Here is a 26,572-nt window from a genome sequence, read left to right on the forward strand (position 1 = left end):
ACAATGTTATATTATGATTTCATTGCGTGGTCAATGTGCAGGTTACAATGAGTTGCTGGATTGTCTATTTGAGGAGTTTTTAGGGGTACCAGCATGGTTCACTGCCCAAAACAACAGCCGCTGATGACTGATATGACTATAGAGATTGTCGGAGTAGGCGAATTTGAAAAAAAACGTTCAATTATCCCTTTAAGTACTTGGTCAATTGCTCGTTTGCTCTGTCAGGCAGCCTGATGGAAAACTCTCAGTGTAAAATATTCTGAAAGCCTCAGTCCGCACTGCCTTATCATAACATTAGTGATACCATAAATCATTCCTTGCACTACAGTGGCTTTAATAATGACAGCTGCTCAAGAACTAATGCTTACTTGAGACAGATTACACCTTTGTCGTACCACCTGCCCAATTGGTTGCATGTACCTAATTTAACTCCGTGTCAGCCAAGTTCACATGCGGAATTGAATCTGATGGGTGAAAATGCTCGGATTCCTTGAAATCTGATTTGTAAAACTTTCCAGGGAAATAAGAATTAAATGCGTTCATTGGAATTGGAACTCCAGAAGTCCTCAAAGTGAGCTGCTTGTGCTCTTCCTCCCTAGTCATATCCATTGCTGGCATAAAATACTTTAAATAAAAAAACTGACATCCAAATTGCAAGAAATTATTAATCACACAGCATTGGCGCAGGTTTTGGTGGCAGCGGCTGAAGTATAATTACTCAGGAGACCCAGTGTATCCATAATCAAACTGGTTAATTTTAAATTAACTCGCTGTTAATCAGGTTTCTATGTAATTAATGGAGTTGCTCAGAAACGCTTGGCATGAATGCAAATGTCTCTGTTGGCAGTGTTTGTCTGGTTGACTATTAATAGATATATACAGCGTGCTGCAAAAACAGATAAGAGCTGTTTGCGTACACGCTGCCTGTGAGGATGTCTTGCGGGGTGAAGGTTACTTTGAAGAACAAAGCACACCGTACATTCACAAGTTAGCTGTGACTGCAAGCTGTCTTCTCCTTGATAGAGGGGAGCCCCGTCGCTGGTTGATTGAGTATTCAAAAGCATATTAAGCAAATAAATTAATGTTTAAATGAGCTTCCTGCCATGATGAATTGCTGAATAAATTCAGTGTAGACTTCTTTTTTTTAAAACACATAGAATAAATGCACAAAGAGAAGGAACCTAAGTGCAAAATTATGTAAGACATCAATCTCCCGCTGTAGATTGCTGATGGCACTATTGAAAATCTTTTGGGACTTACTTGGAGGAACTCCGCCACAGTCACCTTTGAGCTCACATATTTCCTGCTCAGATGGCGCACCAGCAGTTGTTATCTCCAATCTCTTCTTGAGGCTTTTATTTTAATAACTTGCCCTTTACAAGTTTATCACCAGAATGCCAGCGGCGACCGTTTTAAGCGGCAAACTAATTCCTGAGTGACTCAGACCAGATGAAAACAGAGCCCCCGGTAATGAACACAGGGCGGAAAGGGGTCTTGATATAATTCATACTTTGACGCTTTCTTTTTTTAAAATAGTGGATTATATGCGAGCTGTGCGCGTCTAAATCCTATTATTAAAGTGAAATAGGATTAAGCTGACAAGGATAAAGGTTGGGACATAAAGTTTAGGTTGACTACAGATCCAGAGTCTGGTAGCCCTTAATCTTAACCTGAATCTAACAACTACAGAGAAGAGCAAAAGAATTTCATCACAATTTTTTCTTTCTTGTTTCATTCATATGAATATATAATAATGTCTGAAGGTTACTAGTCTCTGGATATTCCTAACACTGGAGGCGCTAAAAGAAGCCTCAGAAGATGTTGAGACAGAGAAGATAGAGAGGCCTCCTCCAATCAGATGGAGCCTTACTGCCTTAGATGGGCGCCACGCTTCGGAGGGGTGAAAGAAACTAATTTTTCCATATCAAAACATAAGTGTGTCAAAGGCTGTCATTAATTGGTGATGGTATTCCAAAGGCAGGAGCAAGAACCTGATGACAGATGGAATTTGAATCTCTGCTGGGACAAAGTGATGATCGAGCATAAGGCAGCGAAGGGAGAGATATGTGAAAGCCATGTGGCAGTCGCAGCCTGTAGCTCCTCGTGTCTGTGCTTTCATGTGTGCAGTGCTTGAAAGGCTAAACACTGGAATTCTGGCTTGTCAGCAATGCAGCCTCCTTGCAAGTTGCGCAGAGCATAGCTTCAACCACAGAGAAAGCCACCATTCTAATCCAAGGAGTGTTAGGAATTGGTGGAGAGGATGGTCCGGGCTGTTTGTTATTGTTATGTGACAGACAGGAGGTGGGGAGGTTGATTATTTTTGATGCTGTGTGTGATAATTTCAGAAGTTTATTTTGGTTGTTTACAGTGAGCAGAGTGAAAAAACAGGGAGAGCGGTACATTGAGATGGGTTGGATGATACTTTTGTAGAGCAGCAGGAGGAGAATATGTCGTGGGGTAAAGCGCCTCCTTCTGTGCAGGTGCCGACGGGCTGATGGGGATCTACCTCTTCATGATTGGCGCGTACGACCTGAAGTTCCGCGGCGAGTACAACAGGCACGCTCAGGCCTGGATGGACAGCGTTCAGTGCCAGGTCATCGGCTCCCTGGCCATGCTGTCCACCGAGGTGTCGGTGCTCCTGCTCACCTACCTCACTCTGGAGAAGTACATCTGCATCGTCTACCCGTTCCAGTACCTGACGCCGGGCTGGCGGCGCACCGTCACCATCCTCCTGGGGATCTGGGTGTTCGGCTTCGTGGTCGCCTTCCTGCCGCTGGCCTGCAAGGGCCTGTTCCGCAACTTCTACGGCACCAACGGGGTCTGCTTCCCGCTTCACTCTGAGCAGCCGGAGACGCTGTGGGCTCACATCTATTCCATTGTCATTTTCCTGGGTAAGGACGTGTCCTCCCTCGTTGCTTTTCCAATGCATTTGCATCCTTTCTTTCTTTTCCCGACTGACTCTGTGCTCTTGAGCAGGCTTGAACTTGGTGGCATTCCTCATCATCGTCTTGTCCTACGCGAGCATGTTCTACAACATCCAGAGGACGGGGACTCAGACCACCAAGTACAGCAACCACATCAAGAAGGAGGTGACCATCGCCAAGAGGTTCTTCTCCATTGTCATCACCGACTCCCTCTGCTGGATCCCCATTTTCGTCCTCAAGATTCTGTCCTTGCTGCATGTGGAAATCCCAGGTGGGTGGGCTATCGGGTCCAACTTGGCAACCCGCATCCATGCGGGGAGAAGCCCGGAGAAGGTATAAAGTTGTGCCAAGCAGTCATGTAAATAGCAACTTCCTGTTTTTGCTTCAGCTGAAGCCTGGCCTCGGCTACACCCTCAAATTGCTTCCTCTGCACTTTGGACAAAAAGATTTAGACCGAAGCTTTTTGAGTTGAACTTGCGTGGCATGGTGGTCTGCTACATTAAGTGCAAAAATCCATAAATACAAAACAAAACTAAAGTCCTACATTTAAATCTTTCAAAAGATGGTTAAACTGACAATAGCAGTGACGCCTCACCGCCACCTCTTCCAAGTTAGCGACAGTCCCCAGTGTTTTCGTTCCCTTCCCAACAAAGCTTCAGTTTTCACAAGACGTTAAAATCCAGCGTTTTTGCAAGAGGCTACAAACACAGGGCTAAATATGCTAAATTTGGGGAGGAGAGATCTTTCATTTATTTTTTTGAACTAATTAGCCGAAACACTAGAGTCTCAGAGTAACATTTAAGATCTGAAAACTGATATAATATCATTAGGCTTTTAAGTTATTGATCAGAACTCTGCAGCAACAGATATGACATGTTTTTTGCTGAAAAAAACACATTTTTGAAGCCGAGGGACATTTGTGCTTCAAAGAGGCATTTTGATGTAATTTAACATTTTCTGGCTCACAAGCTCAAGCACATGCACAAAAGCAGACATTGCTTTTTAAGCAGCCTAAAACCTCCTTTATCATTTCGTCTTAGTTGAGACGAATCCCGCGGCCTTATTGCTGTGAGGCGACAGCGGGCCACCCGTCTACGTACCCTGATGAATTTTTTGCGTAGTGCCGAGTTCATCACACGCAAAATTTTGGGAGCCGTTTCTCCTGAAGCCGATCCGCCACTGGATGAAAGGGATTTTCATTAATAACACGCAGCTTTAACACAAAGACCTTTTCTTGGCCTTTATCCCCACACGGCGCGCGTGTTAAAAACATTGAGTTCAGCCACACAAAAAAAAAAAACACACTCCTCTCCCCTCTTGTCCGCAGGTACCATCAGCTCCTGGGTGGTCATATTCATTCTCCCCATCAACAGCGCCCTGAACCCCATCCTCTACACACTAACCACGCGTCCTTTCAAAGAGACCATCCTGCAGGTGTGGGCGAACTACAGGCAGAGGAGGCCTCTGCTCAGCAGCCAGCCGGCTCACCATCCGTCGCTCACCTGGCAGGAGCTGTGGCCCGTGCAGGACAACGGCCACAGCGCCACCGCCGGGCACCAGCAGGAAACCGCCGACTCCCTCCCCAAGCTCACCCCCGTGGAAACCACCAACGGCGGATACGGTGACATTCCGCCGTGCAGGCAGCCCCAACAACAGCAGCAGCAGCACAAAGTTCAGTCAGCTTGTTCGCAAAATTGAAAGAGCGGCACAGCCATGGACGCGACAATGAACTCATCTCTTCAAACAGCATGGCTGCATGGATTGGTCGAGAAGAAGAAAAAAAAACAGTCGCCAAAGTGTTCTTGAAAACGATTGAATGTGATTTCGACCATTCATTTTGATGGATGGAAGTTTTACTTTTTCTACTCGTAGTGAAAGAGGTCACGCAGACGGCCCATGCGAGAGGAGAGGATTAGAGGGCTGCGATGGAGGAAGATGATCCGCTGTGGTGGGAAAGAAGATTGTGGCCATTGTGGCTAAAAAAAAAACAACAACAAAACTTGCTTTTGAAGAACCTGAGTGTGTGAGTGTCTCACGCAGGCCGCTCGGCCGCCAGCATGTCAGAAGGGAAAGTCCTGCTGCGCTTGTCGTGTTTCTCCAGCGAGGACAAGTCGGTGGCACCTGTGTGGGAACAGTTCACAGTTTAATTCCCGCCAAGGGTTCTGATTTTCCTGTTCCTCTCGATGTTGCACCGCCATTCAACCCCCCCCCCCCAAAAAAGTATTTTTTTTCTGTCATCGTTTCTCAAAACTGAAACTTCCTTGACTTCATTAATTCTGACTATGATGAGACAGACCGTTTTTCTCACAGTTCCTTCGGCCTTTAATTGCTGCAGAGGCATGCGTCATTAAAAAAAATGTCTGTATTTAATTAGGGGCTCCGTTATTGAATAATGAAACGCTTGCTAACAATAACAAAAAACTTCAAAATGATGATAATAGAGGGTCAATCCCTCTTTGGTTGGCAATATTGTCCATATGTCTTATTGCGGTGTCATCGTAGCTGTGACTCGGCTGCTTGTAATGAACCGATGCCGCTAAACAGGAATAACTGCATTTTCTTTACAGCAGATTAATTTGCAGGGACAACTTAGATATCGAGCACTATAGAAAGTCACAATTTGTAGCTTGCAAATGGCGTAAATTGTAGCAAATCTGTGCGTTATGAACTCATCATTATGAAATGCATCTGGACCCCTGGATACTATTTCTCCGTTTCAGAAATTCTTGCAAAATAATGTATTAGTCTTCATATTCTTCTTCGTATTTCAACAGACTTCAATTAAATATGTCTTTGGGAACACGCTATAATACGTTAAAATTGCCACCATTTTCCCTGAAAAGCTTGAAGGCAATATAAGTCAGGCAGTAATTACACTTCAATTTTCCTTTTCTTGTGTTTCGGTGCACTCACTTGGCAGTCGAGCAAAGACATTCAGGGTGTGAATAAACTCCATTTGCCTTCCTCTTTTGAAGCATAAATGAGCTCGTTAAAATATCTCTGATGTACTTTTATGTCACATCAATTCATGTGACTTTTTGAGACCCACATTTTTTTTTCTTTAAATATATATGTTTGTCAGAAAGTTGTGCGTTGCACGTTGTCTTTGAAAATGTTGTATTTAATGTTAAAAAAAAAAAGTATGAATTGTTCAACATTTTTTTCTTTTTTTTTACCCCACACAAAGTTCATCATTTCCTCAGCAGGTCTGAGGGTTTGGAGGTGGACTAAAGGACTTGACCACAATCACACTACACACTTTTTGTACCACGTCTTTACACTGATCAGTAATAGTTCTGTGCAAATGCTGTTCAACACTGATTCCTGTGGAAACGACTTTTAGGGAGACATTCAAATTGTAAAGATCTACTGTTATGAAGCTTTAACAAGGGAGGGACTGATATTATATACAGTGTATAATGTGTGAACTGGTTCAATGTGGCTTTTGTGTTTACGTACTACATTCTAAAAAAAAAAAAAAAAAGAAGAAGAAGAAGTAAAGAACACGGTAACAACAATTTGCCCTCGAATTTTTGTCTTTTTAGAAAATGTGTTATTTAACTTATTGTGCTGATTTGTGTTTTACAATGAAGAAAAAAAAGTTTTTATTTTAATCTGTCATTTGCGTATGTGTAATAAAAAAAAAATTACGTGATATGTCCACCTCAAGCTCTTCAGCCTGGTCGTTGAAATGAAATGCCATACAGAGAAAAGATTTTTATTTATTTTCACCCAAAAAATATGGCTAATAAAATACTAAATAAATTAAAAAAAAAAAAAAAAAAAAAACACTCAGGTTTGCAATTTATTTCAAATCGTAAGCCATGCAAGTTGGAATGTTTGTCACTTGGTCACATAACTTGAAATTATGTTTCAGATGTTTCAATGTTTGTCTGGTATATTGACTTGCTTGTTGTCACTGGGTCACATTATAAAGATATTCTTTCTACTAGCACACTTTATCAATAAACTATAGTCGTTCATGAGAAAGAGCCTGATGTTAGCCTGGACAGTGTGCGGATCCACGTCTGCGCAGTTACCCCAGCGCAGATTTGACGCTCACGAACGGCCATGATTATGAGACGTATTTTGTAAGGTGGTGTTTTTGTGGGGGGGGGGCAGTCTCTGCTTACAGACGAGACAACCTTTACACTGAAGGAGGTGAGGTAACAACAACCAGGCTATTGTTGCGCAGACCGAAGCAAGACAATACAACGCTGTCCGCTGGTGAGCTGAGCTACCACTGGCGGACACAAGATGTTTCCTGCAAGCAGATACTCCAGCAGAGGTAAAGTAACCATTCCGCCCGCTAACTGGCTACTTGGCTAATGTATTTAGACGTGGACGGCGCAAATGCTGCTCGCTTTTTTTTTTTTCACTTGGTGACAGTGCCGCAAAGTACCACCGCTTCGCTTACGTGGTTACCCAAGTAGGCAGTGAATATATTTCACGTTTTAATAACTTTGCATCAGTTTTTAAAAGAAACGCTAGCATGTTAGCGTCGAGCTAAAAATGTAGGTGAAAGTTGAATCCAAGATATAGGTCACTCGAACAGCGACCTTTATAATATGCTACTTGCCCATTTCATGTTCTATTATCGCTCGTGACGACAGCGGTCTGCAATTGTTGTTGGGTTTTGAATAATCCCAAGGTGCTTGCTTTTTTTTTTTTTTAGTAACTTTAAATGTAGTCTGGATGTGTAGAGCTGTTAGCTAGCACAGCGCTGCCGCTGCTGTGTGTTTGCAGCGCGACAGCTGCTTGCCATTTCCGGCACGTTACCTAAGGTAAGGTTAGCCGCTGAAATAGCGTTAATATCGAGGGGCGAGTCGATATGTAGTGTGGTAGTCAAGACCTCACCAACCGAGAGTATAGAGATCGAGACAAGACCAAGATATTTAGAGTTCAAGACCAAGACATTTTAGATTCGATACCAAGATAAGACCAATGCTTTATATATCAAAGAAAAATCACAAAACACACAAAAAAATGACCAATATCTTTTTTTTTTTTATTCAAGTTTGCCTTTAAATTGAACAGCAACATCTCTTTTCAGCAAGGTATTAAAAAAAAAAATAAATAATAATAATAATAATAATAATAAAATCTCACAAACAGCATAAAACGGCAGCAGCTGGATCCTTTTCCGTTATTATCTGTCATTGTAGTGTTGGCTGAGTCTCGACCGGTCTTGATCAAAAACCCCAAGTCCACCCAGTCCGAGACCATGACAATTGTTGCACGTGGATGTATAAACACAAACCAAACTGGGGTTGGCATAAACCAAGACGGATTGAGTTGAACCCCTTCGAAAAACAAGGTGCAAGTGGCGCAGATTGGAAAACCGTTGTCTGTGTGTTGCAGCCCACAGGTGCATCAGGACTCTGAGGGTAGCCCAGAACGAGCACGCTGCCCCTCAGCTGTACACAACGCTACACAGACAGAGATGCTCCTCTGTGTCCGCGCCACGCATCACCACACACTACACCATCCACCCCCGCGATAAAGACACAAGATGGGAAGGTAAGACTGCGCACCCACTGAATACATTGTCAGAGTGTTTTTGTTTTTTTTTTGTTTTTTTAATTCTGAGTTTGGTGACTCGTAGGCTACATACACAAAGTACCTTTTGAGATTGAAGTGTGAATGGTGTGATGGGTTTTGTGTCTCAGGCTGACACAGTCTATATTGGAGGTAAATTAGTATTTCATTTCCTTTCACTTAAATCAAATGCAAATTTGTCTTTATGTGTATTATGTTTCAATGCATTATTCAACATGTTAAATGAGCGTCTTTGCCATTTCAGATAAGACCTTATTGCAAGTAATTTCCCTTTCCCTTTTTTGCCACTCGTGCCTCCTTATCTCTACTTATTTATTTGTTTTCCCTGTCGCTGCACTCCAGGAATAGACATGGAGAGGTTTGCCGACGAGGCAGATGTGCTGATAGTAGGCGGGGGTCCTGCTGGTCTTTCGGCGGCCATTCGTCTGAAGCAGCTGGCCAACGAGCAGGAGAAGGAGCTGCGTGTGTGCCTCGTGGAGAAGGCGTCTCAGATCGGAGCGCACACCCTGTCGGGGGCCTGCCTGGAGCCCACCGCCCTCAACGAGCTCTTCCCCGACTGGAAGGACCGAGGGGTGAGTGCCCTGCCGCTTTTTATGTCAGGCTTGCCTGCAGGACCACGCACGCATGATTGACGCGTTACTTGGATATTATGTATGATAGGCACACATCTGTTTCACGTCTTAGGCGCCGCTGAACACTCCGGTGACTGAAGACGTGTTCAGCATTTTAACAGAGAAGTACAGAATCCCTGTTCCCATGCTGCCGGGTAAAGCCCATTTTTTCCCCCAGATATTCGCAAACTGCAAATTTTTCACTTCACAGATTCTCAGTGCCACAATTCCACAACCTGAGCAGCGCTGAGTCTGTGTCTGCATGGTCTTTCTCACTGTGCAGGTCTCCCCATGGCGAACCACGGCAACTACATTGTGAGGCTGGGGAACTTTGTGCGCTGGCTTGGGGAGCAGGCTGAAGAGCTGGGAGTGGAGCTGTATCCAGGTTATGCTGCATCTGAGGTATCAGCCTCCTCCCTCCAGTTCTCTTTACCCCCCACCCCCCAATAACATGAGACCTTGTTGTTTCTGTTTTTTTGTTTTTTGTTTTTTTTACACCCAAAAATTAGTATCCCACGGATCAAAGACGGGACTACTCAACTTTGTCTCTGTGTGCAGCCGCTGATGACTGCCGTCATCGATGCAAGGAAACACGTGTGCTCCATTATTGACCTTCTTGTCCTTTTTGTCAAGGTTTTGTTCCATGAAGATGGGAGCGTAAAGGGAATTGCCACTAATGATGTCGGCATCGCTAAAGACGGCTCACCCAAGGTATTGTGATTTGATTTGTTATTTTGCTATTAGGCTTTTTCTTGGAAGTTGTGTTAGAGGTTGAAAAGAAGAGGAAGCTTTGATTCATCCCACATTGGGAACATTTGCAACAATACGATAGAGAATAATAGAGATTATATTGCTTGAAAGAAATAAGGAAATTAAATAAAATAAAATAAAAAATATTCATAGGCTAGATATTTTGAGCCTAACAGGGAACAAATGACAATCAAAAACAAGATATTCACAGGACATTCACATTGTATTGACAGTTGGATTATTTACAGATTATGTACATAATATTGACATAAATGTTTTATTGCAAAAAGAAACAATGGATGTAGCAAAGCACGACTTGCACCCCAATTAAACTTAAGCTTTGATTGATTTTTTTTTCTCAGCGTCAAAAGTGCAAAATATTTTCTGTTAGTTAAAAAAAAAAAAAAAATCCACCCCTGTTTCTTGCACCAGGATGTTTTTGAGAGAGGAATGGAGCTCCACGCTAAAGTCACAATGTTTGGAGAAGGCTGTCACGGACACCTGGCCAAGCAGCTCTACAAGCAGTTCAACCTGCGAGAAAACTGCGAACCACAGACCTACGCCATCGGCCTGAAGGAGGTGAGTGACACGTTCACAGTCGGGAGTCTGTTCAGATGAACCATCTAAGGCACCTGAGATCGCTGACGATCCTCTGACCTCTCTTCTTCTAGCTGTGGACAATTGATGAGAAAAAGTGGAGGCCAGGCCGGGTGGAGCATTCTGTGGGCTGGCCCTTGAACAGGAACACTTACGGAGGCTCCTTTCTTTATCACCTGAATGAAGGAGAGCCACTTGTGGCCTTGGGCTTTGTGGTGAGTCAGGCAGATGTTTGCGCATGTTGTGCAGGTAGAGATAAAAACACAGAATAATCCTCAAGTTTCTCAAGAAAAAGTGCAGATGTTCATGTCAATTAAGTGGAAGAGATGCATCTCATTCAGATATTCCAGAGACACCAGCGGCGGCGATCACATTTTCAAATGTTCTGACCTATTTTGCACCCCTCTTATAAACTGGGACATTTGTAAATCCACTCCTTCAGTCAGATGTAACGAGGTAAAAAGCTTCTCCCACTGCGCATTAAATGAGCTCATCTCTGTCGTTTTCATTACCCAAGTATATTCAGTCATTTGATTTGCAGCTCCGTCCTGGACGTCACCTGGAATCATAACGACAACAATGTGAATGACTTTTTTTTGTGTGTGTTTCTGTAAAATTGCCTCCATTTGTTTTGAACATTTAATCTCTCTCCTCAATTACGATGCTGCTCCATCCGACAATTGGCCGACTAAATTGACTCTCGCCCTGAATTTCACTTCATATTCAGACCAAACTTTATGTGGACGTCATTGGACCAGACTTATTCATTGTGGCTTTACTGCAAGGGGCAATTATTCTCTTGATTGCGCAATGTGTCTGACTATTGAGGCCCATTTTATTTATTTATCTATATTTCAACCCAAGGGTCTGACCGTCCTTTCAGACGTGCACTCAGTTTTACTTTCTGTAAAGCTCTTTGCCAACAGCAAGCAATAAAACTACCACCAGTATTTTTTCCCCTTGTCCATATCCATACCAATAATCCTCTCTAGACAGTAAAAAAAAGTAAATGCACTGACTGACTGGCTCGGAGGGGGTGGGGGTGGGGGTGCATGGCAACATTTACCAACAATGAACTGGGCACATTATTGTCCCCCTGCTCCTCCAGGTGGGCCTGGACTACAGCAACCCGTATCTCAGCCCCTTCAGGGAGTTCCAGCGCTGGAAGCATCACCCCTTCGTGGCTCCCACGCTGGAAGGAGGCACCAGGATCGCCTACGGGGCCAGAGCGCTGAACGAAGGAGGCATGCAGGTGTGTTATCAGTGAGACGCACGCGCTGAAGAGTGCACTCGGGGTGGCAGAATAGATTTATCTGGAAGTGCACAACTGGATGGATAGACCTCCGTTCAGGGATTACACTCGTCCTCCACAGCTCACTGTCTTTCCATTCACACATCAATAATATTAAACCGCTCTGCATATTTTCATCTTTGCAACATTAATCGTCTCCGCTCTTCTCTCACACCACTTACATCCTGAGCCACAGTCTCGTCACCTCCCGTATTGATTATCGTAAAGCCACATTCAGGCTGCCAGCCAAAATCCCATTTTTAGCCCACCCAGTTTGAAACCCGATGGCTCTTTTGTAGTCTGAACAAATCACAAATCACACAAAATCCTATTTTTGCAGAACAGATTGAAAGCACCTTCGGGAGGTATTAGGTAGTTTCGAATGGCATTTGGACAGATGCGTCTCAGTGTGAACCGCTCCAAACACAGCGATGGGTCCATTTCGCCAGACCAGAGAGCGCCATTGGAGGTGTGGTTCTGTAACGGAATGGAGCAGACAGAAGAAGTAGAAAAAGAACAGCAGTCCCTGGACAGAGGAGGAAAGTCATTGGCTCATCAGTCTGTGGGGAGATAGTTTGATTCAAGCTAGGCTCCAGGGCCTGGATCTCAACAAGTCCATTTAGTTTTTGCCGCTTTGCTTATTAATTCTTACCGTGTGTAGTTTTTATCTGTCTTTTATTGTATTTGTTTGTCAAGTGTCCTCAAGTGTCAGAAAGGCGCTTAAATAAAATGCATTATTAGTATTATTATGATTATAAGGGATCCAACACGCCATGAGCAGACTTCCACAAAGTGGCTAATGTAATTGGCCTAATGGGTTTAGACATCATTCTGGGTTTGGGATGAGACGGCCATGGAGAACAGGCACATTGAGTGTCACGACTGTAAACTAGTTTGAGTGCGACTTGGAGCAGTGGGAGTGGTTCGTAATTAAAAATAAGACTTGGCGTGAACTCTCTGTGCTCCCTCTCCAGTCCCTCCCAAAGCTGACGTTCCCCGGAGGGCTGCTGATCGGCTGCAGCCCCGGTTTCATGAACGTGCCCAAGATCAAAGGCACCCACACGGCCATGAAGAGCGGCATGTTGGCCGCCGAGGCCGTCTTCCCCAAACTCACAGCCGAAGAGGCGCAGTCCGAGACGGCAGGTACGCAGTCAAAGCACACGTGGAGTAAATAGCAGAGGCGGCAGGCTTCATTGCTTTTAGGCTTTTTCTAGTTAGGCTGAATTGTCACTGTGGGTGGAATAAAACAGTGGCGTCTCGCAGGGGGGTGGAGGGGGGGGGGTGGTTTTGACCATGAAGTCGAATTCTAATTGGGTCATGTGGGGAAAAACAAAAAAATCAAAGTGTGAAACAACTGAAGTGTCCTGGAGATTTTTTTTCGTACTCACAACCCTGAAAATACGGTTGATTGACAGTATTAACTTTTAAAGGGTTGGTTTAGCCAAACTCACTGCTGCACTTTCCAAGAAAAGATTGACTTCAATACACTTCAGTTTGTACTACTAGAAAGTTCAGAGCGTTGTCCCCAACTGATATATTTCTTTAAAATGTCAGAAACCACTCAGAGTGAATAAATTGTTGGTTTTTTTTTTTTCATGAAGCTTTTTAAGCGAATTCAATTGATTTTTTTTTTTTTTTTTTTACATCCTTAGGACTCCATGCGCCTGAATATTCTGACAACTTGAAGAAGTCGTGGGTGTGGAAGGAGTTGTACTCTGTAAGAAACATCAGGCCGTCCTTCCACAATTACTTTGGCTTGTACGGCGGCATGGTCTACACCGGCATCTTCTACTGGGTCTTCAGAGGGAAAGAGCCTTGGACCCTCAAGCACTGTGGTGAGTGTCACGCAGCTCATTCATTTACGTCAGGAGTTACAATGTACGTGACAGAAGAGTTGCATCCATAGTACATTGTTAAACAAAAAAGATCCCCCTTTTAGCCTTGCAGCCTCCTGAGAAAACGCTGCGTTTTAGCTTCCTGATGCTCTGGTGGATCTTCCACATTGCATTTTTATTTAAATCATCAACAAAACAATTAGACATTAACGCAAACATTCCCGACTCCTGAATGAAAGGGAGCAGAGAGAAGAATATTCTTCCATTAAATACATGTACAAAGAGCTTAAAATATTCATAATAACAATACAAAATAGCAGCCCTCCAATGCTGACAATCCCATTCAAATTACTCCTCAAACAAAAGACAAAATCCAACAGTTATTTTTCTTGGCAATCAGAGACCCAACACATTCCTTCAACACTCTGGCTTTTATTGCTCTTTTAAATATAAATATTGATTTGTATACTTGAGTTTCTTTGTTCAGATTGTTCCATAAACTGATTCATTTTACAGAAACACAACGCTCCATTTGTTTTTTTGTTCTCAAACTGTTTTTTTTTTGTTTTTTTTAAGATCTCGAATCCTTTTAAAACATACTCACAACCTCTTCTTTCCTATCATCATGTTTTTCCACGTTTGGAAACGGATGAGAACAGGGCGGTCTCAGAGCGGGCGGAGCCATCACCCGACTGGCGGGGGGGGGGGGTGGGTGTATTCACTGTCGCGGCAGCACTATCAGAGAGGCGTCACATCGGCGCCCACAGTGACAGGAATTCCTACCACAACTGTGTGTTTCTGTGCACTTCCAAAAAAGTGGAGCCGCGACAAAGAAGCAAATGATTGACTTTTCGCTTCCCTCCTGGAGAATTCACTGACGGACCAGAATACACATTGTTGTTTACACATTGTTGTTTACACACTAGCAAACACCAGTCCAATTTAAACATCGTCCCTGCTGCATAGTTAAAACTATTTTGTTTTCGAGCCTTGTCTCGTGGACTCAGTTAGGCCGTTGACGGCTCGTTCACAAGTCATGTAACGTTGCCAAGCAACTGGTTCATTGACAGGCAGAGGACATTATGAGTACTTTTCTTTGAAACATTGCTTCATGGAACTTCACGTAATATGAGACTTATTAGTAGGGGGAAGAAGGAGACGGTTAACCGGATTAAAACTCGATGTATTCATACAACATATGGAACTTTTTCTTTTCACTGTGCACTCAGTACACTACAGCTTCGGACCAATGTTCCATTTCCAGTGGCCTCTCTACAGGTGCAGCCAGAGGTCGCCTTATCTCGACCCAGAGAAAATGAACATTTCGTAACCGGCCGTGCGCTATTCTCCCTCCCAGGCCTTGATGCGCACCAGCTGAAGCCGGCCAAAGACTGCACGCCGATCGAATACCCCAAGCCCGACGGCAAGATAAGCTTTGACCTGCTCTCGTCCGTGGCTCTGAGCGGGACCAACCACGAGGGAGACCAGCCGGCCCACCTGACCCTGAAGGACGACAGCATCCCGGTGGCCAGGAACCTGGCCATATACGACGGGCCCGAGCAGCGCTTCTGTCCCGCGGGTGAGTTTGTGGACGGCCTCCGCGCCGCATCCACCCACAGAGTCAATGGCTGCGTTTCCATTACCCCTACAATTGCGCAAGACCTAAATATCGCAATAAGAAAACTGGTATTGGAAGCAAACAAAACTTGGCAAAACCTCTTAGATGTGGCTAAAAGGTTTTGACGCTCCCACGAGGTGGTTTTTCCAGACGTATCGATGGTACATCACAAAAGTGTCACGGAAACACTTTTTTTGCATTTACACATCAGCGGACGTGACGTTCGGAGTCACGTGACCAGTTCACATCAAGAGAAAATGGCGCGGTATGTTTGGACGGAGGAGGAGACGCAGTAGTTTTTACAAGTAATCAAAGAGAAAAATATAACAATCATTCTTGACAGCAAACGGCATCGAAATGCAAAGGGAAATGAGGGAGAAGGGCTTCGAAATTTTACCATTTTACGAGAATTACGGCTTATGCGCTTCACACCATTCAATGGAAACACCTGCAAATAGTAATTGTACTTTATCAAAATTTAAGTAATATTGCTTTTATTTTGGGGGAAAAAAATTGTAATGGAAACGCAACTAATGTGTCAGGGTGCCGATAATCGCACGTAGCTCACTCACATTGTAGGGCAAGAAAGCAAATACTTGTCTGTAATTGTTGCGTACATCTTGTGATGCAGTTTCTTGGACGCAGTGATGCAGTACCTGGGGTCACGGAGGCTTTTGGGTCTTTTCAACTTCAGATTTAGTCAAAGGAGAATCTGGATCAGGTCAAAGAAAAATAATAAAAAAATGTTTGGCTCTAAGAACGTCTCTTCAAATTTCAGTTGGATTTGTCAAAAACAAAATCTTTTTCTTGCATCCATCCAAGTAATTGAGGTTGTTATTCCAAGCAGAAAATGTGAGTTATAAACATTAGAACAGATTCCTCCTTTCAAAGTCTAAAAAAAATAAAATAATGAAGTCTTTGCGTAGATCAAAATACAACTTATTTTTCTGTCAAGATATTGTGTCTAATCAAGCAAAAAATAAATAAGAGGCCACAACTGAGATCTAAATCTCTGTTTCCTCCGAAGCTCCCCGAGCGTCGTCGTTGGGTTTGTGTTTCGAGCGGCAGATGTCTGCTCGCAAAGTTTTTTTTCCCCCGCTTTGACTCAAAAGCTGTAGTTTTCAACAGCTGCGGAGCGACAGCCGTTGTCCTTTGTCGCGCCGGCAAGACCGCGTGACAATGGAGCGCGACCGACAATTGCGATCACTCTGAGAACATTAGTGGCTTACAGAGGGAGCCACGGGCCCGGCGGCACCGTGCAGGATGAGTCATGAGGACATCTCTGACCTCGGAAATAATGGCAGTCGGGACAGAGTGAAGTTCTTTATTTTCCTCTCCGACAACCTAACTGGGTTACCGCTGTCCTCTACAATACACTGAACAAAAATATAAAGGCAACACTTTTGTTTTCGCTCCCATTTTTCACGAGCTGAACTCAAAAGATCTAACGGTGGCACTGTTCAATAAAGTTCCACAATGCTGTTTATTTTTTCAAGTTCGTTTTTAAAGGACAAATACCCAGAAAAAAAAGCGATAAAAGACACCATCAAATAAATAATTAAACCTTGAATGTCACAGCGTTTGTTTGTTTTGGTTTTTTTTGTAAAAGCAGTCATACGTTCCCTCTCCACAACCTCCTCCCAGGTGTTTACGAGTACGTCCCCCTGGATACGGGGGATGGGATGAGATTGCAGATAAACGCCCAGAACTGCGTCCACTGCAAGACGTGCGACATCAAGGACCCGAGCCAGAACATCAACTGGGTGGTGCCTGAAGGCGGCGGCGGTCCGGCCTACAACGGGATGTGAGGCTCCAGTTTCACTGTGTGTGCGTGATGCATTCAGGGCTGCAGTTCACACCGGCTGCCGGTCACCGTGCCTAAATATGGATGTAGTCAGTTTTCCGATTATTGCAAAAGAAAGAAAACTGAAAGAATTACTAATATTGTATTGTCCTGCGTAGGGATTTTTAATTTATACATCAGGGGAATTAATTATGACACCTGGTTGCGCTCTTAGTGGTTGTGCATTTTTCATCGCCAACCACAGCATTAAGTTAACAATAGTACCAAATGATGTTGTGAAGGTGCTACACTGACCGTCATTGTTAAAGCACTTAGGAAAGGAACTTAGGAACAAGCAGCTTTCAGATGAATGTTTATTTTTTAGCATTCTCGCAGGTTGAGCGGCAACATTTGTTCTGCACAGTATTGTACATAACACCGGATGATTTCAAGAATGAACGTTTTCTCTGGATTTGTGGAAAAAAAAAAAAAAAGTATAAATAAACTGATGTACTGTATGAAGCCGAGGGAACCGTGTCAAAATCTCTGCTATGAAACAATACCACATAGAAAACATTGCGGGGCTACTTCAGAACATCGAGAGGGATACGTTTTAACCGTGAACAAAGTTTTTTTTTTTTTTTTGAGCTCTTTTTGCCGAGCACGAGACATACGTTTGTACGAGAAGCCTTTATTTTTTTCCCTTGTAACAGTGCACACAGTAAGAGACGGTGCCAGATGTGAACATGAAAAACAAAACAAACTTGACAGCTTTTTTCCCCCACCTACTCCTGACTCTCCGTCTGCTGTTGAACGTGACTTTAGGTTATTGTCAGGTACTTCAAACAAGATGTTACATGGGTGTGAAATGTTTATGCAAACATTTTGGCATAGATCTTCTTTTCTTTCTCTTTCTCCTCCTGAATCTTCAGCTGGACTCTCTTCATCTCGTTGATGATAGCTGCGGGGAAAAGAAACAAAAATACAGTTGAATATTTATTGAATAACTGTAATAGTGATTAAACCGTTATAACTGTTTAATAACTGTTGTCCCATGTCCCAATTGGGAATAAAGGGAGAACGAGCTCTTCTGGAAGGAAGAGACGAGGTGCTCGCTGCCGCTCAGCTTTCAACCTCATCCCCTCCCATTGGTCACACTCGGCATTAACGAGATTAAAGAGCTCGTGCTCTCGAAAGCAATGTTGAAAAGTGGGGCAGACGCTGCATTTGTGGCATCCTTTTCAGTCCGTTACGTCAGATCTCATCTGTTTGTAGCCGAGGCACTTTCAGAAGCAGAGACGTCTTGTCTGAAGTCAAACACTGTTCTTTAATTTCTCAGAGGAAATTGTGGGGTGTGGGGGGGGGAACATCTGTATCCAAAGTTTTCCGGTGAATATTTCAGTATGTCTACAAGCGCAGCGTCACTATCAGTAGATTTTTCTGTGAATGTAGATACACGGAGTGTAACTGATGTGTCTTTAACCCCAATCTTTCAAAATGAGCCGGATTTGAAGTTCACACTGCGGAACATGAAGACCAGAGTTGGCAAAGGAAACATTTATTAGACTGAAGGCATCGTCCTGATGATCCTGTGCTACTCTGAGAAGTAGAGTGTGACTCAGCTCCACCCCCAAGGTTAAATTAAGATTTGGGGAAAAAAAAAAAGAAAATCATGCATGAAATGTCTGAACAATTAACTTTAAGTAGGGGGGAAAAAAGGGGGAAAACGTTGCAGCCCATCTGGGTGTGAGAGAGACGACGCCCACCTTTATCTTCTGGAGAGACTTCCTGTGCTTTCTTCAGGTCCATCTGGAGACAACAGAATTCAGAGTCAAACTGCTGGCGACACCGGTGCACCTGCTTATACACCCAAGAATCTCTACCGCAGTTACCACGCTACGGCACGTGATAGAACTCGTGCCTTAAAAAAAACAAGACGCCTTTTCAGGAATCAGATGAAATTGGACGTGTTTAGGCCGTCGTCGTTAAGTCAATTCATCCGATTTAATTCACATCAATTGTCAAACAGCGATTGCGCTGCGGGGGAAACGTAAATAGCTGTTGCGTGGGAGATGTAATGATGGCATCTGCCCTGCACGACGACAACAACAACACTGTGTTTCTTGCAAAGTGCAAATGTTTGCAAACAATTGGCTGTTTGAAAAACACCTGGAATAAAACCCACTTTGCCTGCTGCAGCGTGTAAACATGCATTCAATTGTCTCGCATTTAACTGCCGCGATACATCTCCTGCTCCCAGACTCCGTTTATGCATCGGTTACAAAGAGCAGTGTGCCGGTGCGGATGTTACCATGGCTTGGCTGTAGTCCTTCAGCCCCTGCCAGGCCTGGGCCCTCCGGAAAAGTGCCTTAGTGTTGGTTTCACTGAGATCGAGAGCCTGTGGGACACAACAGAGACACTCTGTGAGGATAAAAGTCAGCTCCACTTAACGCCGACTGCCAAACCGCTCTGCACCCTCTCGCACCAATCGCGCTTCTAAGCGGGTGGGTGGGCGTCTAGCGCGGCGGCTCGATTGGTTCACGCGAGGATTGCAAGGTCGCGCGACAACCCAGGCGGTAGTTTTGCATGTATTTAAAGAAAACAACAGTGAAACAAAACTCTTTTGCCCGTCCCAACTCTGTCTCAAGTATCACTGTATGTAAAAAAAGAAAACTAATAATAAACCAAACTGCTGGTATCATACAAAATGCAGGTATTTAAAGTATACTTGCGTGTTTTCCAATCATTGACTTTGTGGCTGAACGCTCCTCCCTGCTGTGATTGACGCGGGCGCGACGCGTAAAGCACGTAAAATAAAACATCCGCGGATTTTACCAGAGCGTTAAGTTTTCACGCTTTTGGGACGAATTCTGAAACGCGCCCACACCGCACCTGGTGTTGACTCGCACACTGACTTGAATGGCCGCGGTCTGCTGCGGAGCCGCAGATGCTTTGGGTGCGAATTGGGGGGTGAGATTCAGTGCCGCGGAGCCCAAAGCGTTGATGAAAGCGGGGGGCTGAGATTTACTGAGTGAAACGGGATCTCGGTCGACGGCGGTACCTCGTTGCAGCTGTCCAGGGCTTCCTGCCACAGCTGCAGCTTCAGCTTGCAGGCGGCAGTGTTGAGGTAGCAGCTGACCACTGTGGGCTCCAGCTTCTTCTGCGCCTCCTCGTCCTCCTCCAACTGAACCCCGCTCAGCTCCAGGTACCTGTGAGGAGGACGGGGGAAAGCTTTTAGGCGCACAGCTGGATGTGACGGTTGGGTCGCAGGTGCCAGGGAAGCGTGTTTGTCGTCTGTGAATGGTCAAAGGCGAGGCTGCGTTTAGGAATTCACAACGAGCCTTTTAGAGGCAGTGTACTTTGTAGTATTTCTATATAACCATCAGGCTGTAATCTCAGGGGTTTGTGATGGGCTGCATTTATGTCTTTTATACATTGTAGAGAGGACGGTGTGTGAATAGAGAGATGAAGGTGTATTTTGCTGGATGATTTTATCTGCAATGGGTGCTGCGTCGTCTCGATTTTCCTCGACAGGTGAAAGGTAGAAATGCACCACAAACAGACGCTCGCACTACCTGAGGGCTTTGCCGTATTTCTTGACAGCAGCTTTCCAGTCCTGATTCTTAAACAGGGTGTTTCCAATGTTCTTCAAGTCCTCGGCAACAGTCAGAACTTGCTCGACCTAAATGTAAAGAGACAGAGAGTTGATTTTAAAGGTCCAGTGTGTCAAATTTGGCTGAACTTGTGATTTTTTATATTGCTAAAAGCTTAACATGCAACCCATAAATACATAAATAAAAGTGTATACTCACAGTAAGATAAAAGTAATTTGATTTTCCTACCGTTAGAACGATACTTATTTACATATAGAATATACATATGGCACAGGTCTTGCTACCAGTTAGCTGCCATCTTGCTCTGCCATATTTCTAAGGAAGCCTGGTGTGGACAATCCACCCGGATAACAGGGCAAATGTATTTAGGGTGAACGCTCACGTCTTCAAATATACCAACGAAGAAGAAGGTGGAGGTTTGTGTTCACAGGCCACCGTAGTTCACTGGCGAGCTTGGGAGCGGGAAGGTACAGAGTCCCTGCATAGGCGACTTGACTGAAAGAGCGCCACAATCTAAATTTTAACCACTTGATGTTGCTGTTTCTTCTTAAAAAAATCTCCAAATATTACAGACTTGCGCTTTAATTGCTTTTCAGATCAAATCAGTTGTATGTGAAGTAACAAAGGGCACTGATACCTCACGGACAACGGTGTCACTCGATCTGAAAACTTTCCCTTGTAATAAACTCTGGGTTTCCAGAAAAGCCACTCTGTGAAATAGGCCCCTGGTCTCACTTAACATTAGATGACAAACCGGCTCCTCCCAGAAACCCAGAAAGTCCTTCATCGCAGATCAGACGGAGCGGTCTGATCCTCTGAGAGTCCTCTGTGACTTTCAGCATCGCAGAGCTCGTGGGCTACTTACATCTTTAAAACTGATGTCCGAGTCCTCGGGGAAGTCGGGGTGAGTGTCCCCTGAGCCGTCGCTTGTTGCCGTGCCCCAGCTGTCCCCGTCCTTATGCTCCCCACACTCGCCGATGACGCACGGCTGCAGAGGAAGGTGTTGGCACAGACTTTAGACTGATTTGCCATCTGGAAATTCTGACCAGTCTCAGAGTCGACACCGTTATTCATCACATTTTATTTTTTTGGGGGGTCACTGAGTTTTTAAAGACACCACATTGAAAACTATTTTCTTTCACCTTTTCTGGGACGTCCTCCTGTGTTTCGATGGACTCCAGCATTTTGACGACTCCCAACCCTTTTAGCACCTGGCCGAAGACCACGTGCTTGCCGTCCAAGTGCGACGTTGGAACGGTGGTGATGAAGAACTGAGAGCCGTTGGTGTCGGGCCCGGCGTTGGCCATGCTCAGGAGACCCACTTTGTCATGCTGCGTGAAGAAGGTGACGTGTGATACTCAGCGAAAAAAACAAAACAGCACAAAAACAGGAGAGAGACAAGCAAGCGTGTTTATGTTTAGCGTTGAGACACTCGCCCTTGTTGGCCAATTGTAATTTATTTCTGTTGCATTTACCTACACAAAGTCAAGTGAAACTGACCTGCCATGCTAAATAGTGAGCACTTAGCACCATCTAGTGGACTTAAAAGTGATATTATCCAGATACGGCAAAAGTTTAGTTTGCATTGGGAGCATTTTTTCAGGAATGCACAGAATGAGAAACCTTGAAGTCTGTCAGTCAATACAGCATTTCTCAGAGCATAAAATATTTCATGGCTTCAGCAACCTCACCACTTATATAACTATTTTATTCAAGAAAAAAAATTACCATGTAGTGGAAGTTTTCATCCTCAAACTTCTCCCCGTAGATGCTCTCACCTCCAGTGCCATTTTGGTTGGAGAAGTCGCCTCCTTGGATCATGAAACTTTTGATGACTGCAAAAACAAATCAAACACAAAAATATAACATCCAAAAAGATCAACCAGCTTGACGGTCAGTGTCACTCAAGTTGCCCGACTCAAAATGCAATAGCATGAACTACAAGTGACTTAGAAAATAAGAGTTGTTTGCATTCTGTATTTTAAATACTTTGACATAGCTAAATAATGTTCCCATGTACAGTATAATATAAATAGTATATTGATCTACGAAACATTGAGGGATCCTGCTGTAATGTTAACAGGAATATTTTAATTTATGATGAAGGAATTCTTCTTTTAAGGTAAATCATTTTATCAGGGGAATTTAGTAAATAGTGGAAGAAAAAAAACTAATTTAATGCCAGCTTGACACTGTGCAATTAAAAAAATTCTAATAATAATCTCACCGCAGGTGGCACAGCACAGCATGGGTCTAACAAACCTAGCTACGCAAGGAAGTTTGACTGATTTTCAGCCAGATTCAGCTGATATTAAAGCACGACGGTGTGCAAGAATGAAACATCGACGTGTGATTTCCATCGATGCCGACACTAGAAAAAGAAAACACAGCGGCTGAGGACAGAGACCAGAGACTTCCTCCGTGAGGTTCTCATCTTTATCTGCAACATCCCCACACACACTGGAGCAGGAGTTGCGTTTGCACAATGCTTTTTGCCTCCATGTAAACCGGCAAACCATCTGTTAGTCGATGCAGGGTGAACCCGTTATACACTGCATCATAGGACCACCGTTCCGAGAGCCAAGAGCAAGAACTCTGTCGCACTTGCTCCTTGGCGATCATCTCACGCCATTTTTTCCCCCTTTCTGAAGCCCCAAAGCACAGTGCACAGCTGGCATAAACCATTAAATATGCAAGACTCTTCCCAGTGTTCCAGGTGCCCTATTTAAAGTCACGTATGCATGACAAACTCCATCAAGGAGGCGTCAGCTTACTTACTTCGATGGAATGGGCAGCCCTTGAAGTGCAGCGGTTTCCCCGTTGATTTGCCGATGCCCTTTTCTCCAGTGCACAGCGCCCGGAAGTTTTCAGCAGTCTTGGGAGTGATGTCCGCAAAAAGCTCCAGGACTATTCGGCCAGCTACGGACAAACAAATATGCAAATAGATGAACACACAAAAGAATATCGTGAGAAAATGACAGTTGACATTGGCAATTGAGTGACACATCTACGGTAAGTTAGTCGGTCCAAGCAGAAAAAGTTGACTCGGACTGGTTTCCAAGCAGCTCCAAATCAAAATGTTACCTGGTGCTGACGTCACTTGCTCATGCAGTGAGTCTCGGCGGCTCGCGGAGGTAGACAGGTAATATACGTAGTGTGATTGTTGGAGTGAGGTCGAGTTCAACTCGACGCTCGTTTATTTCTTATTTTCATTTTTAAATCTCACCAGTACGTAGCGCTTATTTGCAGACGCATATTCCCTGTGGTAAATGTGGGCTGCGACTTGAAAATCGCCGGTAAATGTGTTGTGCAAGTTCGTGAATTTGTGTCGAATCTGCTGACGTCGACGCAACACATCTGCAGCTGTTCGGCGAGGAAACCAGTTAAACTGGAAACCAGTAGGGACACAACACCGGCAGGACACTCGGTCAGCACAGCGGCTGAATGATATGCCGTCATTTCTCACCTGAGCGACGTAAGGATCGGTGCTTGATTGTGAGTGGACAACAACACAACTACACGTGGTTCATACACGGAAAAGGCGCGTGAGGCTTCATGAATGGGCATTAGCCACAGAGCTAAAAAAAAAAAGCCAACTTAATTAAAAAATAATGCTTCCATCGTGTGTCCGATACTTTGTATTTTTATGACGGGTGTGTACCACTCGTGTTAGCTCCAATGCTAAAGTTTCTAGAAGTCTCCAAGCGGGGCTGCAGTTGGGCTAAGCTAAGCTAGCTGTGCTAACGGTTCTACTAGCCGCTAGCATTTCGTTTAGGAAACAAAATAAGCCATTTACCTCTTTCGCCACCAATGTCTACGTCGAAGAAGACACGGGGGTTTTCGGGATTCGAGGGCTTCTCAATGGGTGTTGGATGAGACATTTTTAAGGACAGAGAGGTGTAATGCACTTGTTTCAGCTAACCGTGATAAACCCGGCCGGTGCACTGGAGGGGCAAATGAATGAGTTTCCTTCACTTCCGATTCAAGAATTTCAAAATTAAAATAAGTGTAGCGTCAACGCATCTCCACTGACGTAATTGTTGCCTTGACTGAATGGATGGCAATAACGTTCACTTTTGTAATGCTCATAAATCGCTTCTTCCCCCCAACATACTTTATTTGTTCTTAGTACAATGTATTGAAGCTGTTATTAAGTGATTTATTGTAACTTCCGGTCAGACAAAATAAAAGGCATTGATTAAAAAAAACAAAAAACGAAATGAAATAAAACCAGGCTGGCCACACCTACTCACTTTACACAGGTGTGAAAATATTTTTAAATAACTCTCAATGCATCATTCTAAGCTTTGCTTACACCTTGTATATTCCAGGGATGTAATCACCCCTTGATTTATGGAGTTAATAAATATCGTGGTGCGATTATGAGGCAGTGGTGGAAATGATTATTGCAGCAAAAGCCAATTCAATGTTAGTTTAGAGTCTCTTTATTGTGTTTTTAAACGTTTGTGTCCAAAAACAATAAATTAAAACAACATAAATCTACTTCAGACGCTCCTATTCTTAATACGTACTGCTGGTGCTGGTAGTGTTATTTTTTGCTTTGGTTTGGTTTGTTTTTTGTTTTGTTTTTTTTTGTTTTTCATCTTTATCCTTAACAGTTCTGGGAATGTGTTAAATCACACGTAATCCTTTAACAGGCCCAAAGTCATTGACTCTCAACTGGATGCAACTTGCATTCACATTTGAGACTTGCCGTGCTGTGTCTCAACAGCGTTCAACCACAAATGCTTCCAGCCATGTGGGTATCAGACTGTCAGAGTGAGAGGAACCTATTTAAGTGGTGGTATTACCAACAAATTGCCTCTGACCTTGATAAATGGAAGTCAGTGTGGCCAATTTTTCTCTCATTTTTTTTTTGGTAAACAAGCTACACACCACAGAAAAGTAGTTATGGCTGAGATTGCTGCAGGGGTGGATTACTGGAAGCTCCTCTTACAGCAATCAAAAGTCTATATGTGTTGCGGGAGATAACACCGATGATGTGGACGAGCAGAATGGTTATTTTTGGGGTAAAGATGTTTGATTTGAAGAGTCAAGGACATGTTTGTTATTTTTTTCCCAAAACAAAATAAAAACAGACAGGACACTTGTACGATAAGGTTCAGTTTTATATGTAATCCCGCACAGACTACTGTTACAAACTGTCATAAACACTTACATGATATATAATTGTGTATAGCAAAATCATTACTACACACACACACACACACACACACACACACACACACACAAAGTCATAGTTCTATGCAAGAGATAAAAGTGATGAAAAGTCAGCATGCGACAAAAGGAATTAATCAAAGATGACACATCCCAGCAGCAGCCACCGTGAGGAGCCGGATGCCATCTGTTGTTCGCTCTGCCCTCCTCGGCAAAACCTGACATCCATTTGTAATCATCGATCATAATCTGCCCAGAGGGAGACAGGATACTCTTACTACTGATGTGAAGACATTTTTCTGCATGCTTCTCCTCATGCCTTTCCCTTTATTTACGATGTTTATTCAGGGGTCTCTTGTGTCTGTGCTGGGAAATTTTTGTTTTTTTAAACAATGAGATTCTATAAAACTAGGTTTTATGTCTAAGGACTTGCTCTTTGGTATATTCTTATGAGACTGCATTGCACACTGGGATATCAAAGATCAGATACAAATAAAAAAGAAAGAAAGAAATAGATGCATGTGCACCAGCAAACATGTTGACAGGTTTGCTGCTGTGGCTGTCACATGACCGGCAGGAACAGCTGCTTCACTTACGCGTCTTGCGGTGCACTGAGCAACAACAGCCATGACATTTACAGTAACATTTAGGGCAAAGGCCATATATTTTAATGACATCAACACTCGGCGGCCACAGGCGGCTTGAACTGGTTGGCATTTTCAAGCTCGTTTGGACTGAAGATCTCACACAAGTCGAGTGTAAAGGGAGCACAAGAAAACTATCCTTCATTAGAAGGGGCTTTGGTTGGTGTG

The 26,572-nt window shown here is 43.9% G+C and overlaps 3 protein-coding genes across 3 annotated transcripts in view; 2 read left to right on the top strand and 1 right to left on the bottom strand.

The window, feature by feature from the left end:
* rxfp1 (relaxin family peptide receptor 1) overlaps window positions 1-6,587 on the top strand; it is a 42,465-nt gene extending 35,878 nt beyond the window's left edge. Inside the window, exons 16-18 of the mRNA XM_076048184.1 lie at window positions 2,481-2,891; window positions 2,977-3,195; window positions 4,252-6,587. Of these exons, the coding sequence (XP_075904299.1) occupies window positions 2,481-2,891; window positions 2,977-3,195; window positions 4,252-4,622 (1,001 nt within the window). The 3' untranslated portion in view covers window positions 4,623-6,587. The remainder of the gene's footprint in view (window positions 1-2,480; window positions 2,892-2,976; window positions 3,196-4,251) is intronic.
* Window positions 6,588-6,977: 390 nt separating this feature from the next.
* Window positions 6,978-17,486, top strand: etfdh (electron transfer flavoprotein dehydrogenase). The gene is made up of 13 exons (XM_076048222.1): window positions 6,978-7,212; window positions 8,286-8,444; window positions 8,826-9,055; window positions 9,168-9,249; window positions 9,378-9,496; window positions 9,728-9,805; window positions 10,277-10,423; window positions 10,516-10,656; window positions 11,550-11,693; window positions 12,707-12,875; window positions 13,385-13,567; window positions 14,925-15,146; window positions 16,830-17,486. Exons 1-13 carry the CDS (start codon window positions 7,182-7,184, stop codon window positions 16,991-16,993), a joined length of 1,869 nt encoding a protein of 622 aa, XP_075904337.1. The 5' UTR covers window positions 6,978-7,181; the 3' UTR covers window positions 16,994-17,486.
* Window positions 17,329-24,579, bottom strand: ppid (peptidylprolyl isomerase D). The gene is made up of 10 exons (XM_076048227.1): window positions 24,379-24,579; window positions 23,361-23,501; window positions 22,311-22,417; window positions 21,725-21,913; window positions 21,448-21,570; window positions 20,544-20,650; window positions 20,030-20,177; window positions 19,280-19,366; window positions 18,735-18,777; window positions 17,329-17,929 (listed from the first exon to the last, which is right to left on the bottom strand). The coding sequence occupies exons 1-10, from the start codon at window positions 24,461-24,463 to the stop codon at window positions 17,841-17,843; spliced, it is 1,119 nt and encodes a 372-aa protein (XP_075904342.1). The 5' UTR covers window positions 24,464-24,579; the 3' UTR covers window positions 17,329-17,840.
* Between the last annotated feature and the right edge of the window lie 1,993 nt (window positions 24,580-26,572).

Source organism: Nelusetta ayraudi, unplaced genomic scaffold, assembly GCF_046127955.1.
Source record: "Nelusetta ayraudi isolate G7.1 ecotype Tasmania unplaced genomic scaffold, CSIRO-AGI_Nayr_v1 ptg000097l, whole genome shotgun sequence".
Lineage (NCBI taxonomy): Eukaryota > Metazoa > Chordata > Actinopteri > Tetraodontiformes > Monacanthidae > Nelusetta > Nelusetta ayraudi.